At 35.2% G+C, this 22,383-nt stretch overlaps 1 protein-coding gene and 3 long non-coding RNA genes across 5 annotated transcripts in view; 2 read left to right on the forward strand and 2 right to left on the reverse strand.

Annotated features, from left to right (window-relative positions):
* Positions 1–21,243, forward strand: part of LOC124308830 (uncharacterized) — a 46,776-nt gene extending 25,533 nt beyond the window's left edge. For both annotated transcript variants that reach the window (XM_046771962.1, XM_046771963.1), the window contains one exon: positions 18,908–21,243. In XM_046771962.1, coding sequence (XP_046627918.1) covers positions 18,908–18,987 — 80 coding nt within the window. In that variant the 3' untranslated portion in view covers positions 18,988–21,243. The remainder of the gene's footprint in view (positions 1–18,907) is intronic.
* On the reverse strand, positions 334–1,901 carry LOC124308833 (uncharacterized). Its single transcript, XR_006909114.1, has 3 exons — positions 1,785–1,901; positions 1,144–1,258; positions 334–518 (listed from the first exon to the last, which is right to left on the reverse strand). It is a non-coding gene; the product is annotated as an uncharacterized LOC124308833 (long non-coding RNA).
* LOC124308832 (uncharacterized) lies at positions 5,805–7,372 on the forward strand. The gene is made up of 3 exons (XR_006909113.1): positions 5,805–5,921; positions 6,448–6,562; positions 7,188–7,372. It is a non-coding gene; the product is annotated as an uncharacterized LOC124308832 (long non-coding RNA).
* Positions 10,374–11,263, reverse strand: LOC124308831 (uncharacterized). Its single transcript, XR_006909112.1, has 2 exons — positions 11,081–11,263; positions 10,374–10,571 (listed from the first exon to the last, which is right to left on the reverse strand). It is a non-coding gene; the product is annotated as an uncharacterized LOC124308831 (long non-coding RNA).
* Positions 21,244–22,383: the final 1,140 nt, after the last annotated feature.

A 22,383-nucleotide genomic window follows, 5' to 3' on the forward strand; every position in this document is an offset into this window, starting at 1 on the left:
TTGAAGCTGTGTTAGAGTATATTTTTTTTATTATTAGGCCTGTCATCAATTCCGTTTTTATACTAAGCCAGCCAAGCGAATGAATTTCTTCTTGTTTCCGGGTTTCAGCTTTACACAAGTGCAAAATAGTCATGTTGCCACAGACTGTGACAATTGTGTAAGCATGCTGTGAAACGTGTAGAACTGTGATTCGCTCTTACCTACGTTCCACTTATTGCGTATAAAATTTTTATTGTAAGGCTATCGTTCAAAATGGAAACTTGACTCACGTGAGTCTGAAAGAATGTAAGTGCTTTCTGAATATAGGTAGATTAAAGTTGCAGTCAATTTTTAGATCTCAAACCGTGCTTTATTATTATTCATAATTTAATCATCGAATTGGTTTTGGTATTTGGGTATCTCGTATTATAATTTTAAATTGATGCACGGTGTCATTGGTCCAATCTGCAGGTATAAGTCCGTTGCAAGCCATGGACGTACCAGCGCTGGTCAATCCTCATCTTGCTACTTTCCCGGATCTGTCAAAGTGAAATGAATAGATCCCATTAATCACAGTAAACGGTTGCTTTGTAACAAAAGTTTTGCTTCTACATGACGTTTTATTTTTGGGTATTACCAATTACATTTACAATATTATTGTTCCGTTTAGCCGTACCCTACGTTGCAGAAGCTAACTTCATATGTAAAATCATTTACAGATACCAAAATATTGAGCTTTGTGTTAATTTGCGTGTATCGATATTGAAGTCTAATGTTTTCAGCGTGATATTGAGAATATCAAATCACCCAAGAAAGTTTTTCACGTGTAACCTAACCTTAAAAAAAAAAAAAAAAACTTTACTCGCTCGAATTCTGAATTGATTTATACCTTACTTGACTTGATATCTCGAGAGATTTTAAGAGCTGCGTTTGCTATGAGAACAAAACTAAAGTGATTACCAATTGCGAGTTGGTGGTAATTGGAAGAATTGTTAAAAAATATGCACAAGGGCTCGGTAAAATGATTTAGTAAATACGTCGTGTATTTACACGGATCAATTGAAAAATAAGTGACTAAATTTATTGGTCAGAGGAGCCGTATATCGCATAAAAATAGAGATTTTCAGCTATGTTGAGGTGATTGTTTTAACTCTTCTTACTTACCTTTTGTTGATGTAGCGTGGACCACGTAAATTTCGAAGAATACAAACGCGGCAAAGATAAGACAGCCTGCTCCTTTCATGATGAATTCACAACAAGTGTAGTCAATACTCAGCAACTGATATATTTTCGCAATAAACTTGTCTGATGCTCCTAGTTTCTATACCAATCGCAACGATCAAAAAACCAGGTGTTTAGACCTACGAGGCTTACAGTGGAGTTAAACTTGATTTTTCCCACTATTACGATTATTATTATTATTATTCATAGTTTAAAAAAAAAAATTTCCTTCAAAGTGGACACAATCTGCTCGAGCAAAAAATAATTATCCTGCAAGCTAATCCAGACGAGTTACTGATTCTAGAAAAGTTGTTACACATATGGAAACAAAGACTAAATTATTGTATCATCAATTTCAACATAAAGAATTGTAACGGATAATCTTACGTGTTACTGATTGAATCTATCGGATTTGAAATCTGACGACGAACAATTACGATGATGCATTTTTCGATCAATCCGGTAGGTAAAGTTAATCTTAGAGGATGTTTAGGTGAGGTAACAAATATTTAGCACGGATACGAGAATGCTGAAGTTTCAAAAATATCGACCTTATTGTAGGGAAGAGAGAAATAATTACTTACATAAGAAACGTTCGGCGACGACTTACGACTATTGCCAACTGACTGCACATGTTAAACTGTGTAAATATATATACACAAATGTATACTGAAAACATGCTCCCCGCTCTCAGATATACAATAACACGAACTGATCATAAAACTTCACGTATCTGACAATTTTTACTGCTATTTAATGTTCTTACATGCTATTAAATTCCGTAGCAAACTCCAAGACCTTCATATTTTATGTTTAAACGAACCAACAGAGAAAATGAAAAGCTGAATTCGTGACATGAAACGTTACAATAGATCAACTGTGCCACGATTTGAAATATGCTGTATAGATAAAGACGTACACGATTGCAACGATGAGTACATTTTTTTTTTTTCTCTGAACAAAGTTTAAAATCGGGAAATCTGTTTTTTTTTTCTTGTGTGTACAGAACTTCGAGGAATTAGTTTATCCTCGCGAAGCGGATACCTGGATATCGGGAATTCCACCCTGAACCGACTAATGTACTTTCTATTTTTAAGTATGGTGCAATGTAAAGAAAAAAAAAAAAAAAACTTTCTTTACCGATTTGCAGATTCTTCGAATCACGAGTTTGATTTTTATTGCACCCTCTGATCTATCAGCTGTACATTTTTTTCATTAATTCTTTGTTAAAAAATTAAATTTTCAGACCAAGATTTTCATTCGGAAGCTACAGGCGAAGCAAGTAATTGAAATTTGAGAAGAAACGGATTACACATAACATTTCTGTTTTTGTAACTCGTATTTAATTCGATTTTTTTGGTACAGTATCTCAGAAATTATTCGATCGACTTATTTCACATTTGGAGACAATTTTCTGTGACTGTTTATCCTCTTTATCACGTCTCCACTCTTTTTTACTGTCGTATATTTCGTCTGTCAAGTCAACACAAAACGTCACAATTTTCGGACTCAGAATCGTTTTTTAAAGAAATTTAAACAAATTTCTCCTGTCATTGATTCCAATTGAAAAAATATCCAAATGAAAGTCGATTTAGACGCTTGAGCAGAGAAAAAAAAAAAAAAACCAATCGAATCAAACGCTTGCTTCTCGAGATGAAAGCTCAAAAATTCACCCACGTCTTTTACCCCCTAGATCCCGGATTTTTCCGAATGACTTCAAAGCGTCTGCAGCTGTTCTGATTTTCAATCTTCCTTCACGTTTTCCGTTTTAATTTCAAGCCAGACACGCTGTTACGTAAGAATAAAGCTCCGCTGCGTAGCCTCGTCTCTGCTTTATGGACCTGGTGCTAATTAATTAACTCGCGAGAGCAGCTCGATGGTCGTTTAATGGAAATCGTCCAGGCTTCTGGGGGTATCGTTAACTTCGACGATCGTTACTTTGGCTCGATTACTATCCGAATCACCGATCTCGATCGGAGCTATAAACGCGGGTTTAGCCTCGACCACCAATTTACCTACACCGAGATAAATTTTCATTTAAGGTTACCGCTCAGTCCTTAACTATTTTCATTTTTTACCACAATCGAAAAATATAGTTCCAGTTAGAAAATGAAAATTAATTTTCTAGCTGTTACCGGAAAGTCTAGTATCCGTTACTATTCTTTCTCATTACGATCACTGTAGCTATGTTTTCTTGCAACTGTTGCGAAAATTTAATGCTCGTGCAACGATAAATTGACGCTAAAGCCTTGTTCAACTAAAAAAGTAGAGTAAACCGAGAAAACTGATTTTGCGTTGCAATTACCAAAAAAGGATCGACGATAGCGCAAAATGGTCAGGCGTGCCTCGTTTTTCGTAATTCCAACAATATTCAAACAGTTTTTTTAACGGTACATGCTTTACTGAATTTTTCTAGTTACTGTAACAAATGAAATTTTTCTCAGTGTACGTATAAATAAACAAGCCGCGATAATCTCGGTATGCTGTGGTACTTTATTTGGAATTTAAAACGTCACTTTTTAACCGGCAACACGGTTTGATCAATCGTTTGGCTTTGCGTGAAAAAGCGATTTGAAATTGGCAAAAAAAAAAAATTTTCGAAACGCACATTTATTATCCCGGGATTCCGGTTCCAATTTCGTGGACAATAATTTTTCTCCACCCTTGATGCAAGCGTACTTTTCCGCCCCTCGTTCCGATTGTCCAAAATCCAACGATGGATTATACCGCACCGTTTTTTGCTCTTTTTTTTCAATCAAATTTTTCCCACGATTTTGCAACTTTTTTCGCATATCGGTACGGCGACCGATTTTCCCCCTATTGTTCGGTAATCGTTCGCTTCTCACGTTTCACGATAAGGTGCCCTAAAATATTGAGCGATGTAAGATAAAATTACAGTCCGTAGAAGAAGAAAAAAAATTCCTCCCCCTCGTCATCTCGAAGAACAAATGAAATTTGACGAGGCCCGCGACGCGTCAGCCGTTATTCTTACAGGCCTCAAATGCTGCAGGGTGAAGAGGATTTTCAGCGAGTCTACCACCAGCCGGCAATATCCGCGGGTGTATATTCGCTTGGAATTCGTCGTGAACATTTCAGAACATAATAACGTATATACATAAATTTGCCACTCGTATTATGTTAAACAAATTGGTACCTACTGGCTTATGATAATGTGCAGAGGAATACCGCGAGGTCCTTTTCACTGTTTTTGCAAAAAATTCTCCGCCTCCCTCTTACATACGTGTTATATGCCAACGGCATAATTTTCTACCTGCGTAAATATATGTTTATGAACGACACGAATCGTACCCGTATATTTATATGCTTATACGAAACTCTTTACCGAAAGCTGCATTTATAAATGTATAAAGCTTTAAAGTCACCGAGTGTCGCATTCGAAATGATCCTCATACTTTTTTGCAAAATTCATTCGCTTCTTCGTTTACTCTATTATTTTTTGTCATTTGTTGATCTACGTTCTCCAAATTCCTCTGATATTATGTTTATACGATTTTGAGTTTCTCTTTTATTCATCTCAATATTTTTAAGTCTAGTGTATCAAGTTTTCTGAAGCGATCTCTACGTGAATCTTAAGGGATTCTAGAATTGGTAGAATCGATTTTTGTTCCGGAGGTTTTACGGAAATTAAAGTGAAATACTGGATTTATAGAAAGGTGCATCGAACAGTTGTTGTGATTAATTTTACGTGTCGATAAGTTTGTGAATCGATTATAATACACCTGAATTAATGTACATCAACCAAATTAATGCAAGATAACTGAACCAATGAGAATTGACTGAAATAATGAAAATTAATTGAGAAATAACTGAATTCTGGAAAACCGAGTCAAGTTGATTTGAATTAGCTTGTATTCATCTCAGAATAATTTTTTAACAGAGAAGAAAAATTATATCGATGTAAAAAAATTTATTTCAATGGAAGAAATAATACTAATAATAATAATCTGAATTAAGAAGAAATATAAAAGAATAAATTGATATTTCTTTAAACTTGCTTGTATAAAAAAATTAAAATTGAAATAAAAAATCAGCTTGAAAAATTGCGATCGGACGACTCGTCGAACTCATATAAATTAACAAAACGAAGCCTAAAAAAATACAACATGGAATTATGAAAAAACTACCAGTCGGACAGTACTCATCTTTGAAAAAATCCTATTCTTACGGTCTTTTAGTTTTCCTCGGTTAAAAATGCCGCGACGTAAGTTTTTTAATAATCTATTATTGGAGTAAAAAGATTAATAAGAACGATAAATTTATTAATTCTTATTATAAATGCGAAAAACTGAAGAAAAAAAAAAACAGATTTCCCGATTTTAAACTTTGTTCAGAGAAAAAAAAAAATGTACTCATCGTTGCAATCGTGTACGTCTTTATCTATACGGCATATTTCAAATCGTGGCACAGTTGATCTATTGTAACGTTTCATGTCACGAATTCAGCTTTTCATTTTCTCTGTTGGTTCGTTTAAACATAAAATATGAAGGTCTTGGAGTTTGCTACGGAATTTAATAGCATGTAAGAACATTAAATAGCAGTAAAAATTGTCAGATACGTGAAGTTTTATGATCAGTTCGTGTTATTGTATATCTGAGAGCGGGGAGCATGTTTTCAGTATACATTTGTGTATATATATTTACACAGTTTAACATGTGCAGTCAGTTGGCAATAGTCGTAAGTCGTCGCCGAACGTTTCTTATGTAAGTAATTATTTCTCTCTTCCCTACAATAAGGTCGATATTTTTGAAACTTCAGCATTCTCGTATCCGTGCTAAATATTTGTTACCTCACCTAAACATCCTCTAAGATTAACTTTACCTACCGGATTGATCGAAAAATGCATCATCGTAATTGTTCGTCGTCAGATTTCAAATCCGATAGATTCAATCAGTAACACGTAAGATTATCCGTTACAATTCTTTATGTTGAAATTGATGATACAATAATTTAGTCTTTGTTTCCATATGTGTAACAACTTTTCTAGAATCAGTAACTCGTCTGGATTAGCTTGCAGGATAATTATTTTTTGCTCGAGCAGATTGTGTCCACTTTGAAGGAAATTTTTTTTTTTAAACTATGAATAATAATAATAATAATCGTAATAGTGGGAAAAATCAAGTTTAACTCCACTGTAAGCCTCGTAGGTCTAAACACCTGGTTTTTTGATCGTTGCGATTGGTATAGAAACTAGGAGCATCAGACAAGTTTATTGCGAAAATATATCAGTTGCTGAGTATTGACTACACTTGTTGTGAATTCATCATGAAAGGAGCAGGCTGTCTTATCTTTGCCGCGTTTGTATTCTTCGAAATTTACGTGGTCCACGCTACATCAACAAAAGGTAAGTAAGAAGAGTTAAAACAATCACCTCAACATAGCTGAAAATCTCTATTTTTATGCGATATACGGCTCCTCTGACCAATAAATTTAGTCACTTATTTTTCAATTGATCCGTGTAAATACACGACGTATTTACTAAATCATTTTACCGAGCCCTTGTGCATATTTTTTAACAATTCTTCCAATTACCACCAACTCGCAATTGGTAATCACTTTAGTTTTGTTCTCATAGCAAACGCAGCTCTTAAAATCTCTCGAGATATCAAGTCAAGTAAGGTATAAATCAATTCAGAATTCGAGCGAGTAAAGTTTTTTTTTTTTTTTTTAAGGTTAGGTTACACGTGAAAAACTTTCTTGGGTGATTTGATATTCTCAATATCACGCTGAAAACATTAGACTTCAATATCGATACACGCAAATTAACACAAAGCTCAATATTTTGGTATCTGTAAATGATTTTACATATGAAGTTAGCTTCTGCAACGTAGGGTACGGCTAAACGGAACAATAATATTGTAAATGTAATTGGTAATACCCAAAAATAAAACGTCATGTAGAAGCAAAACTTTTGTTACAAAGCAACCGTTTACTGTGATTAATGGGATCTATTCATTTCACTTTGACAGATCCGGGAAAGTAGCAAGATGAGGATTGACCAGCGCTGGTACGTCCATGGCTTGCAACGGACTTATACCTGCAGATTGGACCAATGACACCGTGCATCAATTTAAAATTATAATACGAGATACCCAAATACCAAAACCAATTCGATGATTAAATTATGAATAATAATAAAGCACGGTTTGAGATCTAAAAATTGACTGCAACTTTAATCTACCTATATTCAGAAAGCACTTACATTCTTTCAGACTCACGTGAGTCAAGTTTCCATTTTGAACGATAGCCTTACAATAAAAATTTTATACGCAATAAGTGGAACGTAGGTAAGAGCGAATCACAGTTCTACACGTTTCACAGCATGCTTACACAATTGTCACAGTCTGTGGCAACATGACTATTTTGCACTTGCGTAAAGCTGAAACCCGGAAACAAGAAGAAATTCATTCGCTTGGCTGGCTTAGTATAAAAACGGAATTGATGACAGGCCTAATAATAAAAAAAATATACTCTAACACAGCTTCAACAACGCATTCCCTTGTTAGGTTTGTATTATCGACTGTAATAGAGCAATGTAGGAGATCATGGTTTTGTTGCTGTGTCGTATTTTGACATAAACTAATCGTGATTTAAGATAATTTCATCGCACCTTGATTGTACTCTCCGTTTTACAATCAGGTTGTGCATTCATCAAGACTGAATCATTCATCTCAATTAATTTCCTGCGTTCTTTTTCCTATTCTTGCCGTCGGTACTTTCTTACCGCGATGCCAAACGCGTGTAAAAATAGAAAGTACATTAGTCGGTTCAGGGTGGAATTCCCGATATCCAGGTATCCGCTTCGCGAGGATAAACTAGTTCCTCGAAGTTCTGTACACACAAGATCAATTCCATCGTGTAGAGTATTTGATTTTCCTGATACCCGTCCCGCCGTGCTGCAACCAGCGTCCAAAACCCTTCACCGAGCGCCGATCTTTAACCCTTCAGGACATGGGTGTTTTGACTGCCATTATTTACTCTGGCCATGAGAAAAAATCTCATGGCTTCTGCGCATGCGCTCAGTATATTTTAAATACAGCTTTCTTAAGAAAATATCATTTATTTATAATTTTCAATGTTTTTTAAGGTAAAATAATTGCTCAAATTTATTATTAAAGTAATATCAATTAAAAAAAAAAATAATAGAAACAAATATTATTAATAATTATCATTTTGTTGTGTTACTTGAAATTAAAAGTAGTAGTTATTTTATTTTTCAAGATTAACAGTCCTCTTAATAATATTCATTTAATGAATATCAACAATTAAATAATAAATTTTACATTTTTAAAAGCAGATAACACAGCACAACATTGCACAATTATTCTTTAGGTACATGTATCATGTAAACAAGTATGGCGGAAGCATACTACGGAACGACCCGAACTAGGCCGAAAAGAAACGAAAGCTAAAATCTCTCACCCTTTAATACTCTGGCCATGAGAAAAAATCTCATGTTCTCCAAAAAATTATTTTTTTTCGCAATTTTGATTTAAAAAAAAACAGTTTTTAGTGAATGTGTATCTAGAAAACTAAATTATAGGAAGATACAAAAATTTTCAAGTAGTCTTTCCATTTGAATTTTAAAAGATATTTGAGATCTACGTTGAGCATGAGAGAAAATCTCATAACCCATGTCCTGAAGGGTTAAACCCGGATGAAATCGAACACGTCTCGTACATATATATATACATATATATATATATATATATATATATATATATATATATATATATATATATATATATATATATATATGTATATACCCGATCCCCGCGATCCCGACCTGCAGGGGCTCAGAACTGTCAAACTTTACCCCATTACAAGTTCTGCACGCCCTCTGCACCCGATCGTTTTGCGCCGGCTGCCGTGTCTGACCCTTGAGACTCGAGTGCTTTCAGAACTGTTGTCCGAAATTTCCTGACCGAATTAACCATCGATTTGATACTGGGAAAAGGAAAAGGAACGAGGGATGAGGGAGGGGGGGGGGGGGGGGGAGGAACATCAAAAAAGCATCAAGGAGCTGATCAACCTGACGAACGAATGGAAAGAAAGTTAATCGAGCTTGAGGCACAAAATTATGCTGCATTTTTTTTTTTTTTTCCCCCACTTGGAAACGTGACAACGGAACCGAACGAGACCGAATGAAGCTTGCTACTGAAATTGGAGAGGAATTTTTCAGTATCCATCACCGACAGATTGGAACGATCGGAATCCAAAATAAAAAACGAAAAACAAAAAAAAGAATTTAATCGACTCGAGGAATGAGCTGAATAAAAAATTTACTTTAGACGATTTTTGCGCAAAATTAGAATAGAATTCCTTTGACCAGCTATTCCGAGGGTAAAACGAGTCGAAATTTAGACCCTCGTGTACGCCTGAAAGTCCTAGGCTTGGTAGGATGTGTTGTTGGATCTGTAGAGGATTAACTTTTTATTGAAAAGAGAATCTGTTCTAGACCGAAACTTGGCCGACATTTTTGTTTCCTTTACGTTTAGGTTCAAAGTAGGACATCTTCAAAACTTCTAGAGATCCTTTACCTTAGAATGTACAATTTCAGTGATTGAACATTGAGATGAGTACTTGAATTTGATTTCCTTATTTAAATTGATCGACATGTGAGTAGTGATAAGAAATTCAAATGTTAGTTACAATATTTAATGGTTGAAATTAGCCGAGTTACTCGTATGAAATTTCAATCTATTATCGATTAATTTACTAATAATTATTGCAATTTAAATCCATTACTCATCGATTTGGTAGTAATCAATGTAATTCAAATTTATTTTTCATACTCTGATTTTTATCAGTACTGTTACTCAATTTTTCAGGCGATTAAAAATCCTAGGTTTGGGGAACTATTTATTATTTTGGTAAAATAGATCACGGGTTACTGTTTGAATTATTATACCTTTGCATTCTTTGCAACCTTGGTCCCTTATTGAATCTCATTATTCCGAGCAAGTAGAATAATACAGTCACCAATCCAGACGCTAGTGCAGCATTTTTTGCGGAATTGAAGACATAACCATATTTTGCTCATCGTATACGAAATTTTTATCGTGAGGCTATCGATCGATATGGAAACATTACTCACACGAGTCTGAAAGAATAAGAGTGTTTTCTGAATTCAGGTACATTAAAGTTGCAGTCAATTTTTACAACTCAAAACATGCTTTATTATTAATCACAATGCAATCATCAAAATAGTTTTGGTATTTGGGTGTCTCGTAATATAATTTTAAATCGGTGGACGGTGTCATTGGTCAAAATTGCAGGTATAAGTCCGTTGCAAGCCATGGAAATGCCAGAGCTGGTTAATCCTCATTATTGTGTGTAGATGTAATCCGGTTCTGTCAAAGTGAAATGAATAAATCCCATTAATTACAGTAAACGGTTGTTTTGTGATAAAAGTTTTGCTTCTACGTGACGTTTTGTTTTTCGGTATTGCCAATTAAATTTACACTATTTCTGTTTCGTTTGGTCACACCCTACACTGAAGAAGCTGCCTTTATACCTCAAATCATTTACAGACCTAAAAAGATTGAACTTGCTGGTAATTTGAGTGTATCGATATTGGAGCACAATGTGATAGCAAAACTGAAGTGTGAAAAATCGGTACCATTTCTATTATAAGTTGATAGTAATTGGTAGCACTGTAAAAAAAATATGCACGAAAGGACAGTGAAATGATCTAGTAAATACCTTGATTGTTTATACGGATTAATTCTTATATTTCATACGTACCTTCAGTGAAAAATGACTGACATAACCGATTGACTGAAGTTGCCGTATGTATTATTGCACGGTAATAATGATTTTCAGCTATGTTGAAGCGATTAACTTCCCTGATTTTACTTACCAGCTTTTTCAGCGTGGATGGTATTGTAAAGTTGGAAGAATACCAACGCGGCGAAGATCAGACAGGCTGCTGCTTTCATGATGAACGGCAATTAGTGTAGTACTCAACGATTGAAATACTTTGACGATAAACCAGGCTGATGCTCCTCGTTTTTATACCAATCGCAACGATTCGTATACCAGTTTTTTCCAGTCATCAAGTTTGCACAAGTGTATTTAATCTTGCCATCGCCAACGCGAAAGTTTAATAAAGTTCAACCGAGATTGTTCCAGCCACGTTTATTACTATTATTCACAGTTTAAAATATTTTCACTCCAAGTGAACATAATATTCTGGAAGAAAAGATAATTCTAGATTCGATTGAGACAATAATTTCTCGAATTAGAATAACTTAAATTAATCCATATCATTGAAAATAATTTCTCTTAATTCCGACAAATTTCTTCGATTCAACCTAATTCATGTCAACTCATGAAGCATGATTTGTATTCAGGATCAAATGACATCGAAAAATATAACTGGCCGATGATTCGAGCTTCGTGAAAAAAAATGCCAACCAATTTTAAACGATCAAATCAAAACAAAACCGAATCAAGGTTGAATAATAAAATTGAACGACGTTATTCCGGTCCCGAGGGTTGATCCGACGGCTAAGGAAACCCAGCTAAAGGGTATTTAAATACGCGGGAATGAAGTTAGAGACTGGATTTGTAACGGAGAAGGGGCTTCGAGTTGAGCTTGATCATCCGTCGATCTGGCGAACGGTCAACGCCGAGTACAGGATCCTGGTTCACAGTCTTTGCCTCCCTTCGGCCATTGCACTGCAGGCTGACCAACGTCCGGCTAAATTAAGGTTCGCCATTCGTTTATTTAGCCTTTTTGCTAGCGCAATCTCCTCCGGGGGTTACCGTTATTTGCCAACCCGTCCCGAGGATAAATGTCAATGACGTCCTGGCCAATGACGAAATGGAATCCCGAGGGAAATCGGCTGCGGAGTAAGCGAGGATATCAGTCGGTGCCCGAAGCACACCCGAAGTATTCTACGTTCTTTAAAACATTTAGTTTGTCGGACGAAAGCGAGGCGCGATGAAAATTCTGCAAGTGGGAATGGATGAGGTTCTGGAAATCGAAAGGAATGTTGCGGAAATTTTGTTGACGTGAAGAAAATTTTCACGATATTTTGGAACGTAGATGCTCGAAGTACAGAAAATTCAAAATGAGGAAAAGTCAAAAGATATGGAATAATGAAAATGTCGAATTTTTCAAAAACGCAAAAAATTAGGGTTCCAGAATTAAAAAATACAGAAAGTCGAAATGCGGAATGACAATTCCAAATTTTCGTTTTTTATACTTCACTTCTCCACATTTTGACTTTTCCATAATTTGAATTTGTACTTAATTCTCAAGTTCTGTGAAACAGATCTTCGTGTTTCCAAATTTCAATTCCCAAATTGTCGTTCACATTTTTGTTTTTCCATACACATTTTCTCCACATTTTTATTATTATATGCATCTGTTTTCTACATTTTTAGATTCTCTAAATTATGTTTCCGGGTTTTTGAAAACTTCTATACTTCACCTTCCCACGTATAGACTTTTCATCATTTCTTTCGATTCTGTATCCCCCCTCCCCTCATCTTTCCTAACATTCCCACTTTTTCATCTTCACTCGGTATTATCATCGCAATTTCACGAACCTTTTTAAATTTCTTTTTATCGAAGACCGAAATATTTCGGCATTCTTTCTCCTGTGAATCTCGCGCCTCTATATCGAACGCTCAGCTTTAACGGGGTAGCCATCGCGCAACAGAGAGAGAGAGAGAGAGAGAGAGAGAGAGAGAGAGAGAGAGAGAGAAATGGGGAGACAGAGAGCTGGGAATTATAATTTTTAATGTCTGGACGCGAGGGGAGGTCGGAAGGTTGAAGTGAAGGGTGGAGGGACGGTTTTTAATTATAATACTTTTGAAATTTCATCTAGATTAGCATGACGTCGACGTAGCTGGGGGCATGTTACTGTCCGCGTGCATACGTGAGAATAAATGAACGTGAATATCCGGGGTTTGGAAAAAAAAAAAAAACAAAAAAAAATTTGAAAATTTTTCATCTCCTTCGACAAAATTTTGCTTTTCATCCCTCGCATTCGATTTTTCACCCCAGGTACTCGATTTCCCCGGCTGACGGATCCCTCGGGTTATTTTAACTGAACCGGACAAATTGATCGATTAAAAAACGACAAACAAACTCTACCGGGTAAACAAACTGTACGAAAACAGCGATATTACTCAAAAAACTTTCCGTCAATTTTCATCGTCCGTGTTTTCGCTTCTTACGCTATCTCGCGTTTGTTTTCTTTTATTTTTTCGTTCTCCTCACACCGAGAAAATTGTTTAATTATATACGGGACAGCGCGAAACTTGAAATTCTCAGTTATTTCATCCTCTCGTAAAAACCGTTTCGATTCCCGTTCTTTACTTCCTTTATTACTCGTCTTTTGTAGTACCGACAATATTAGTATTTTCGCGAAACCGGGATGCGAGGTGTGGAAAACGGTTCAAAGGAAATTTTTCATTCGAACGAGTGAACGTTAGTCGCTCGTGTCGGAGATATAAATAAAAAAGATACGAAACTGTATGCCATACGTATTATATCCACAGAAATAAATAACGCGGCGAGTTGATTCGATCGTTCCATTATTCATAAAGGATTAAAGCGGGGCCGATGACTAACCCAAACACGAGCAAGCGAGGCAACGAAAAACAAAAAACCAAAAGAAAAAAAAAAAGAACCTGAAACAAAAAATTTACAGCTTAAATTGTGGAAAGAGGAGAGGAGTAAAAACGGAGGAAAAAAAGTGATGCGAGAATCGACGAGAGATAAAGGATTAAAATTTGTTCGTTTGTGTAATTTTTTCTAACAACAATTGTCGCGCGTGACGCAGCGATACACGAACTACGCCACTCCTTGTTTATTTAATCAACGTTCGACTCGAGTACCTGTGAATCATCCACTCAGATAAAAGTATACTTAAATTAAACAAGTTTTTTCTTATACCGATGAACAAATGCCAAATGCCAAATGCTCGTTTCATTTGAGTTAATACGTAGAGTATTCGTAATTGTTTTGTTGAAGACACTTACGTGAATAAATTTTTCGTCTCACTAATACGAGTCATTAACTGTACGAATACATCCGAATGATGGTAATTAATTCGGAGAACTGATTCACTCGGTCGAATCCGAGCAATCTTCCTTAAAAAAATGGGAAAGCATATTTTTTGCATGTTGTTGAATCAAAGAAAGTTTGAATACTTTAAAAACGTTCGTTTTTGCTTTGGATCGAAGTAATTGGGGATTTGAAAAAAGTAATTTTCCTTCACAATGAAACTTGAAGATTCTTATAGAAATTATGAGAGTATGATTTCGATTTTTCCTTTTAGCCATGATGAAAAAAAGTCACACCTGTACTTCACCTGATTCATGCGTAAACACCGAAAAAAATGTAACGTAGATTTTACATCTGTTGTGGTGAATATATGGATTTTTTTGGAGTCAAATTTACATCAAGAGGCGGGGTTGAAATTCCGATTTTGAAAAGTTCGAAACTTTGCTCTATCGTAACTTGAATTTCGGAACTTTAAGCCGTCGGCTTTCCAAAAATTCGAAACCTTGTTGTTTCGTAAAAGTTTGATATCTTTACATCAAGTTTCGCCACCAAATGATTCGTAATTAGGCGCTTTCGGAACTTTTCAAATTCGAAACTTCAACCCTGCCCTTACATAGATTTCGACAGATATCTACCTAAACATATGAAAAATCTTACTATTGGTTTCGTAAATTTTGTTATTAGATTTGTAAATCTTGCCATAATTGCTGTAGCTTTGACTCAAAAACATTGCTTTCCATACATTCACCAGAGGGGGGGGGGGGGGATGTAAAATCTACAACATGTTTCTTTCCGTCTACCCTGGATGTTTGGCTCATCTTTGTAGGGTATTTCCGGCAAATGGCGAGGGAATAAAACCCTCGAGGCTAGAGAAAAAAAAAAAAAAAAAAAGATCGAAATAGGGGAAGATTCCGTCCGACGTGGAATCCGGGCCGCGTCCGAAAGCCGGAAATGACTTAATAGCCCCCGGGAGCGGTGTGATTCCAGCGAAAAAGTACGCAACACGCACTGTCCGTTATTTGGGGCGCGGTTTGCGCCCCTAATAGCTGCGGTGACAACGCGACGTCGAGTTATTATCGCTGCGCGAGAAGCAGGGTGAGATGAGGGAGGGGGGAAGAAAGAGTGAGCAGAGGGCGGCATTGCCTCGAATAAATAAGGAGAAATAAAGTCGGAAGCTTTTCGGACTAGACTATGTCTTGACGCACCAACGATGACGGAAACAAACGACTTTGGACTGGCCGTGAGCCAGCTTTTTAAATTACCGTTCTCGCACTGCAGGTTCCAAGTTCGTGGAGAAAAATAAGAACATTATCAAATTTGAATTTCAAACTACAAATTCAGATTCGCAATTAACGATTTTGTAGTGGGACAACATGTTGCATGAAAATATGACAGTTTCTTTGATCGAAAATTACAAATTTTTGAAGTATGAGCTTGGATTTTTTATCCAATTACCAATTTTTACCAAAATCGAAACTGCGTTAGATTTTCTCCGCCATTTCAATTCGATTTCCAATTTCGTAAATCAGACCTAAGATTCGTGGTTAGCGACCCAAAAACCTACTCGGTACCAATTTTCATTCAAATCCATTGATCCGTTCTCAATATATGATCATTTGTTTTTTTTTTTTTTTGCATTTTAGTATTTAAACAATTAAAAAAGCACCGAATCGATCAATGCGAAAATCTAATCAGTTCTAAGTTTGAAAAGTCCACGACGATTGAGATCAAAATCATAAAAATCCGGTTATTCGTTCTCGAGATATCGTCGGACAAAAAAGTTGACTATCTGAAAATGGTTGGAGGTGATCCTCTAAGCTTCAAAACGTGGAGATTTCAACTTTTCATTTCCTCAGAGATTACAATAACTTCCTTTTTTCTCTGAAAACAAAGAAACTGTAGATCAAGAATTGCTGAATTTTAATAGGTCAGATAATAAATAATTTTAATGCATTTGTTTCCATGAAATCTTCCACTTTGTGTGAAAAAATAACAAATCCATTTGACGACTTATCAGTAAAATTTCTCAATTCCTTTACACAAATGAGTTAGTTTGCAGCCTGTGTCGTTAAATTTATTTTAACGGTAGAAAATGGAATAAAAAATTTCAAAAAATCAATCAATCGACATTTATTCAAGTCGAGTAAATATTTTGCGAATATTTAACGTGCGTCACGATATGAAATCGAATAAATATCTCATCGAAAATCTACAATAGATCAATTTTCTTAGATCGATTGCAAATTTTCTTAGTCGAACTGATAATATTCATTATCATAGCTGCACGCTGATAATTTCTTCCGCCAAAGTAAAATTTATCTGATTTTTTGCCGTTTAGTTCAAGTTCAAGACACTTTTTTTCTTGTCTAGAAACTCGGTAATTTTTTTCTGGGTTTTATTCCTTTCGCAATGTGATTTTGGGCAGCTTTGTACTTTGTCACATCTTTGATCCATCTTTATTACTCCGATGCTCATCAGTTTCTAACGAATTACCAGTACATAATACTCGATCCCTTCGCTCATTTTCACCCTCTGTATTTCTACCGACGGATCAATCCCCTGGATTTGAGCCCCGGATGCTACCCGGAAAGATTTAGGGGATTCGATAATCGCCTAGCACCGCGATCATCCTGTCCCAGCTAAATAAGCGGGTTCGAAATCCGGTTTACTCAGAGCCAGTAGTATTTATGAATCGGTTTTTCGAGTAGTTGAATATTTTTTGGATCAATTTGATACTACAGTTTCGTTTTCTGTAAATCACGATATGCCTGACAACCAATTGGAGATTTCTTCAACCCTCGTTCGTTGAGGTAGAATTTTTGTTTATTGTCACGATCGAATCGTAAATCTAATTAGGTGAATTTATCGCGAATCTTTGAACTACGTTCACTTCAAACTTGGGAGTTTAATAGATTTCCTCGAAATTTACAAATCAGTGATGAATGATCTGGTCAATTTTTACCTGTAGAAAATAAAACCAGTGAAAACATGAAGGATTGAAATTAGTCTCGAGCCAATCGAAGCTGGCAATCTGATCAAACATATTTGAACACCTGAACAAAACACCCGCGTTACGCAACTTGATGCGAATTGCGCATTAAGATTTTCTCCAAACTGTCACAAAACTCTGCTGATTCACTTATGGACAGTTGAAGCGGAGAATTATAAACGACTGTGAGTAAAATTTGTTGCACTTGTAATCTTTTTAATTCTCCTCTTCAATTATTGAAAACGAAAGTTACACGTGCGTGAAAAAAAAACGTGTCAGCAGAATTAACTAACTTATTTACGTTATATCTGTGAATTTTACGAATCGCGTTAAATTCTTGCAAATATTTAACATCTGTACAAATATCCCGATAAGTTAAAATCCGATGCTAATTGCGCGGCAATTCCACTTGCGGATACCTTGAGAATATTTTCTTTCAATCATAGTTCTATCCGCGGTAATTGGAGCGGAATCGAGTAGAAGGCAAATGGTTTAAGGTAGGGGAAAATCGTGGATGAAGGAGCGAGGAGGGTGATGTTATCATATCTGGTTCATGGTTGGCCGGCAATTTTCCCCGAGTCCCTGTTTACTCCGGGTTTCTCCCAGTCCCGAGAGGGTCGATCGAGTCACGGGACAGGAAGAGATAAAAGATATCGAGGATCGTCCCTCTCGAGTGTTTCGTTGCTTCCGGTCATCCCGGATTCCCGATATCTGCTTTTGGAAGGGTGGGGTGGAAAATTGGGAAAGACCGAAAATTCGACGGGACGATATCCCGAGAGTCAAATTACCGACAGTTGAAAACGTATAAGGACCATAAATGCGAAAAGTTGGCTTGTAGAAGAATAAAAATTTGGAACGCAAAAATGTATGAATAAATTTATACCGACAATTTTTTTCTTTTTTTTTCGAGATGGGCAAGATTACGAAGGGCATCATCAAATTGTGAAAATACCGAAGAGTGTCAAGATGACTTTTCAATTTTCAGACTCGTGCCTTTTTCGAAAATTTACGAATCCGAATTTGTCAATTTGAACTGATCAAAGACTCGAAATGTCAAAATTCCGTAACACGGTAAGACAGAATGGAAAAAATACCTAAAAGAATGCAAAACGTTAGAGACAAGTTTATTCTTTCCAACGTTACCAGTTTCAGCTAATAGATGGCGTTACGCTGCCGAAGTGAAACGAATGAGGAAAACGATTTAATGTAACAGCGTCTTGAATAAATTGAACGTACGGGAAAAAAGATGCACCGTTTAAATGTTATTAAAACTATGTTGCCTTTTCATTTGCGTTCTTTTTTTCTTCGATGACACGAACGATTCTCAGATACAATGAAATAATCTTGATAAAACTGGCTTCGAGTTGACGAATTTCACAAATTCCGAATTCTCAGTAGATTCTGTATTTCGTCCTCTCAGGATTATTCTGATCCTTCTGCATTTTTCGAATCGAGATTGAGCTCCCTCTGAACTTTGATGTTCGCTTAATAACTTCTATCGTTTACTCGGCTGTTCGAAGTATCAGTCGCTCTCAATTTTTAATTTTGTAACTTTCATTTCTCCGTATTTTCACATTCTGTGCTTTGCTTATTCGGAATAAATAAAATTCTAATTTTCTACTCTTTTTTTCGGTAATTTTGGACAAATGACGAAGGGATAAATTTTTCTGTTTCAGGCTGTGACGCTCGGCTGCCTCGAACTTTCTTCCTTGCAGCCATCTTCGCCGTTCTAATCCTCTTTGCTGGTAATCAATAGTGATCTGTTCATGCTAGTGATCCTGATAATGTGAACGAGTGGTAAAGACGTGTATTTTTGTCGGGCTGAATTTAGTGGGAAGAAAAGGGGTGTGCAAACTTTTCGCAAGACCGGGTGTGATTTTTTCCATCTGGAAAAAAAGAATATATATATATATGCCCGCAGTTGCGACGGAATTTTATAAATCCTTTATCACTGTAAGGCTTGCAATTGCGCAAGGACTGAAATTATCGGAGGCGATTTGTTCCTATAGATTAACGTGTCAGGTTTTTACTCGGGTGTTCATTGTTCGACGTAATTTTTCAATATTTTATTTTTTCCTTCTCACGTGAAAAATCGACGAGTATAACAGCTGATTCCAACAATCTTACCCGAGTGAATGTAAAAGTTGGAATAAATATGCAAGAAACGAGCAGAAATTTATGTGTTGAATAAAAAAAAAAAAATAAATAAAAATTGTCCAATGTCGTGAAAACGATTCACGGATAATATTGAACGCCTAAAAAACACATTACTTTTATTATCGACGATCGACATTTCAAATAATTTTCCCGGCCTAAATAAACACTATGAGTTTAACTTAAAATTAGTAAATTTTACTGGAAATATCGATCAATTTTTCAGTGTTAAACATTTTAAATTCACGTCTCTGGTAAATACAGATAGAAGATTTTACTCTGAATGACAATATTAAAGACGAATGTATCGAGGTGATGTAATTCGTAAGGTGACTTAATTTACTGAACAATTCTAGGCCAGCCGATAGAAAATTTCCAGTTTGAATTTCAAATTTCTCAGAGTCGATTGAAAAAGATCCTATTATGATCTCTAATATGTTCAGGATGCAATTCTTCAGGCGTTGATCTATTTTTTCTGGCGTAAAATTTGATTATTTACGTAGATAGCTGCGGGACTCAAGATTTGAAAATGTGGAATCAAGTGATTAGATTTTTCGTACTTTTCAATCATCGATTTGTATATTGACAGAAATATTTGCTTGCATACGTGTCGTGTAAATATAAAATTTGACATATAGATATGTAAAATTGAATCGAGGCCATTCATTCATTCGTATAATTGTAAAATTAGGAGAGATAAATATTCTCTATATTACGTGGTCCTGTTTCAACTCCGATAAATGTATACCGATAATATAAAAATTTATTACATGTATAGGCTTAAATGCGAAAATTACAACGCCAATATCTCTGTGTGTAAAAATGATGATTAAAATGGAAATGCTTTAAAGGGAGTATAAAAATATATGTATAATAAAAATGGTGAAATTATACGATACATTTAATGAATGATTGGCTTGCTTGGACAATGATAACGAAAATAACGGAATTCTTAAATTAATTAATGTAAATTAAAGATGAAAATCAAGCGAAAACAAACATTCGTTAAAGAGAAATGATGAATAATAAATGAAGGGGTGTATGAATGTACAGAATACAGGGTGCTAAATTTACTTGTCGATTATATAACGGATCGTGATTCGAATAGCAACAACACGAATTCGTGATACTCAAGTTTCGTAAATTTCAAACCAACGTAACCGAGCTACACTCGTGAGATAAGAATTAGAAATAAAATTCCAATCGTCCGGTTAATAAAATCGATAATTTCAGTTACGGTAACGAAAGAATTGCAAAAACTGTTATGTAAAGCTACTTAACTGTAAATAATTGGCTAATACTTTGATTGACACTGTAGATTGAAAAGTGCAAAAGACAAAAGAAAAAGAAATCAATCCTGTCGTCATTTTGAAAGTAAACTTCAAAATCAATTACGGCCGATATAATTCGATCGAGCGATAAGACGAAAAGTGACATATTTTAAAATGAGAATTTGGCTAAATAAAAAAATCTATCTCACCATGAATATATATATGTATAGATAATAGATATACATGTGCGAAGCTAATTGATCAAGGCTTGACCGGTTTCGTTCAAAAGTAATTTGAATTATCGAAGACGTCATTTTCGGTCATTTCGTGATAAGTGGTTATAATAATAATAATAATAAGTATACATAGGTATTAATTTGTTAAAAATATAATAACCATGTACATGTTTAACATAGGTATGTATTATACGACCACAGGACATATTACGATTATAATTTATAAACTTATTAACACTTGTAATTCGATTTTCTATATTTCCAGAGTGAATAACGATTGTTAAATAATATAGCCTATGGTATATATATAAAAGAAGAGAAAATTATGCGAGAATATATGATATATATATATATATATATATATATATATATATATATATATATGTATGTATACATGTATATATACATGTATATTTTACATTCAAAATACCAAGCCGTGTCACGCTATATGCATAAATAAATATACATATTGTATATGTGTATAGATATTCAATACTGTACAATATATCTGTGTGTATCTGTGTCACGTGAGTGCGATAATTAAATATTTATCGCGTCGTTTATCGTATTTACGCGGAATATTAAATACAAGGTGAGGTGATAGGGTTGCGAAAAAAAACAATAACTATTTATTTATAGCGACTTTTCTCACACAAATGATCACAGCGTTTCATCGTCGACTTTTTCGTAAACAATAATATAATATATGTTATATATATTATATAATATAATATATATTTCATGTTATTCATATGCTAGTGTAAATGTTCAGATCCTCTGCTGAATAATCGAATGAAATAAACGAACAATTTGACAAAAATAATACGGAGTCGAAGAGTGATTGCCCGGATCGCCTTGGAGATTTCGTCAAATTTATGTGCGTCTAGGGGAATGCAGAAGAGTATATTTTCATCCTTGTAATTCGCACGGCGTGACCGGTAAAAAAAAAAAAAAAAAAAAGACACAAGCAGCGTCGAAAGGAAAAGCCGCATTGTCTCTTCGAAAACGTGATCGCTGCGTGTATCGCAAAAGAAAAAAAAAAAAGAAGGGAAGAAAGATAAATCGTGTAATTCCGAGAGTTTAATTAATCGCGGTAACGCAACCGAGCTAAATTTATTACGCTTTTATCAGCAGTAATATTATATATCCATCTGCACGTGATGCATGGTGGGAAATAACAATTTGTCAATTTTACGAAACAATTTGCATTCATGTTGATCTTGCCAACTTGAAGTTCGTTGGTTATTCTCAGATATTATGACAAATAAAAAGTATGTAACTAAAAAAACACCGGGACGATATCAGATCTAATAATTCAGTCGAGCCAAGGTCTGTCCTGTGTCCCCCATCTCCATTACGTTAATAAAATTCATCGTTCGCGTCGTTATAACGAGTAAAACACCTGACGTTTAACCACAGGAAATGGCGATAAATATGCAAGATGTTACTGAGAAATGAAAAAGCTTCGAAGAAGTGAAATTCGAGGAAAAT

Source organism: Neodiprion virginianus, chromosome 7 (genome assembly GCF_021901495.1).
Source record: "Neodiprion virginianus isolate iyNeoVirg1 chromosome 7, iyNeoVirg1.1, whole genome shotgun sequence".
NCBI lineage: Eukaryota > Metazoa > Arthropoda > Insecta > Hymenoptera > Diprionidae > Neodiprion > Neodiprion virginianus.